The sequence below is a fragment of the Puntigrus tetrazona genome, chromosome 5 (genome assembly GCF_018831695.1).
Source record: "Puntigrus tetrazona isolate hp1 chromosome 5, ASM1883169v1, whole genome shotgun sequence".
NCBI classification, from domain to species: domain Eukaryota; kingdom Metazoa; phylum Chordata; class Actinopteri; order Cypriniformes; family Cyprinidae; genus Puntigrus; species Puntigrus tetrazona.
In genome coordinates this window covers 21,489,081-21,491,751 of record NC_056703.1, presented here as the reverse complement: position 1 = coordinate 21,491,751, position 2,671 = coordinate 21,489,081, and the positions used below count along the sequence as shown (strand labels likewise).

The window sequence follows — 2,671 nt, the reverse complement described above, 5'->3', positions numbered from 1 at the left end:
CATGACCATATTCTACATCCCTAAGCTTAACAATTGTTTTCCTGTTAATAAGCAGCAAATTAGCAGTTTGAGGCAAAAGTCGTAGTTAATTGTATATTGATAGCGAGAACTGGACCTTAAAGTCTGACTATAGTTTTTACTTTTTTACTTTACTTTGGTGTTTAGTCCCACATGATCTCTCAGCAATGCTGATTTGGAGCTCAAAAATATTTCTTCTTGTTATCAATATTTTAGTAAAAGCCATGAGGCTTTTTTCAGGATCCTTTGATGAAAGTTTTTAAAAAAGAACAGCATTTAAATATATATATGTTTTGTAATATACTTTTAAATAATTTATTTTCCTCCTTAATTAAAAGAATTGATTTTGTATAAAAGACTATACACTCCAAAATTCTGTTACATATTACACTTGCTGTTTTACACCACACAAGCTTTACGTTAGGTATTAAGCATTTTTATGATTATCTGTAATGGTCATTTTCAAAACTGATATTCTGATAAAGTAATTGAAAAGCATTTAAAGAAAGTTTTTTAACGATCTAAATGGAAAGTCTAAGGTGCAGATGCACTCAGGGCATGTCCAAACCCACTTTTATTGTGAATTTTGCGCATTGTGTGAATGTGGGTTGTCCCTATTTTCTTAATAAGTAATGGGTGTTTTTTGGGCGTAACATGCAATAAACCAATCAGAGCCTCACCTCCCATTTCCTTTAAGAGCGAGTTGCGCTCGCGTCATGGAGGATCGCTATTTACATGCCCGGAAATTACAGGTGCAAAGAATGAACGCGTCTGCGGAGAGGAAACAGATCACCTCGTGCACAAGGCTAAGACACACATTGACTGTCCATCATTACATTATTTACAATTTTATGTTTTATTGCAGTGCTTTAGTTTTTAACGTTTTTGGCACGTGTGCTACTGCTCATCCCTGTGTGGACCCGCCCAGAGGCGCATTTTCTACTAACGAGCACTTTGAGAAAAAAAAAGAGAGAAAAGCATTGCGCCATTGACTTTAGACTTTAGACCAGTTTTAGCTGGTCAGTTCCTCAAAATGAACACACCTCTTTTTTTACACCAGCACACACATGGGCGCAAATGCATTTGCTAGTTAAATGAAGCTAGCAAACACACTTGCGCTGTGCCTTGCGCGGGGGGTATGATTGGTTATCGGTCTACTTGAACTTTAAGAATCGGTATCGGCATCAGCCATGAAAAACACTCATCAGTCGAACTATACTTTACATATAATGTGCATTAAACACCACAGTTGTTTTGTTAATTAATTTATTACATAATACTGATCTGATTGTGCGAATATTATTTCTTATAAAATGTCAATGAAAAAAAGGCAGTTTTTTCCTTTATGCAAAACAAATTTAGCAATTGTGAGATACTGAGGTAACTCGGCACACAAAGAATGCCTCCCCTTCCGTCTCGCATCTGGAGACTTAAAAACTGCTTGGTGATAGAATCAACTCACCCACTCCCTCTCCCTCGCTCCCTCCCTCTCTCCTTTCCTCCTCCCACTCTTTCGTCCTCTCAGTCTCTGTGTTTTCTGGAGATCAGATGTTGAGAGGAGCGCAGGAGAGAGCAGCAGTAGAGAGATGCAGGCAGAGGAGAGAGTTACTTTAACATCCACTGAAGGATCTACAGACCTTTAGAAAAGACAAGCATGGCAACGTTTACTTTTCTTCCAGAAATGAGCCCTTTGTTTCACAGGGTTCATTTCTTCTGATTTTTAATCGCGACACTAACGGTGCAGAATTGTGTCTCGTGAAAGTTTTCTTTTCTGAAAACGCATTTTGAATCGGTTTGCTGTGAAGAATTTGGAAGAGTTTGGTTTTCTGTTTGGGAATCGTTTTAGTGGTGTTCCGGGGGTCAGTGCCCCTTCTCTTTCCTGCTGCGTGGCTGCGAGAGGAACACAGTCAGGATGACAGAGATCGTGGTGACGGACTGTAATCTGAACTCGGTGTGTGAGCGCGTGGAGCAGCACTGCTGCGTGGACGATCCTTCAGCCATCAAAAGACACACCAACACCGGTGCCAAACTGTGGGGCCGTGTGCGAAGTAAACTGCTCCGACAAAAGGTCACTCGCTCTTTCATTCTCTCTCCATCTGTTACTTCCTCTCTCTGCAGCTTCTGCTCTTATTCTCTCAGTCTGTTTTCAGCCTGTTTCCTGGTCTTAAACTGACTGAAAGTCACTGATTGAACCAGCACTTTGTCATGCTGTCTAAGGACATGAGATGCAGAATGTTGATCTTTTAAAATAATTTAATTGTGTGGTATTTTTGGTGAAAAGTGTTAGCATCTTTGGGGCTGATCAGTTCTCTCTTGTACTGTACCTGCTTTCTTTCTTCACCTGTATATAGTTTGTTCTTCACAAGATGAGAACGTAATACAAAAGTAGTGAACATGAAGACGTTTAAATGTTTTTGTAATGAAATGTCTTTCCTCCGTCCTTTGTTTTGCTCACTTTTGTTTGATTAGTGTGTTCAGCGTTTTTTGGTTTTTAAATGTTATTTGGGCAGTGTTTGAATATACTTGTTTATGCCACACTGTGCTTTATACTACAAGGAAAGTAAAACCTGATATGTTTTACTGGCCCACAAAAAAATGCTAAATTATTTTAATCCGAATGTGTAACAATGCATATAGCTTTTCTTTAAGGTGT

General features: G+C 39.0%; 1 protein-coding gene across 2 annotated transcripts in view; it reads left to right on the top strand.

Annotated features, from left to right (window-relative positions):
• The window catches only part of LOC122345940 (active breakpoint cluster region-related protein-like), a 248,527-nt gene that overhangs the window by 181,145 nt on the left and 64,711 nt on the right, over window positions 1–2,671 (top strand). The window contains exon 1 of one of the 2 annotated variants that reach the window (XM_043240487.1): window positions 1,562–2,086. The exons of the other annotated variant lie outside the window; for it this stretch is intronic. Coding sequence (XP_043096422.1) covers window positions 1,931–2,086 — 156 coding nt within the window. The 5' untranslated portion in view covers window positions 1,562–1,930. Of the gene's footprint in view, window positions 1–1,561; window positions 2,087–2,671 lie in introns of those variants that run through there. 2 annotated transcript variants of the gene reach the window in all.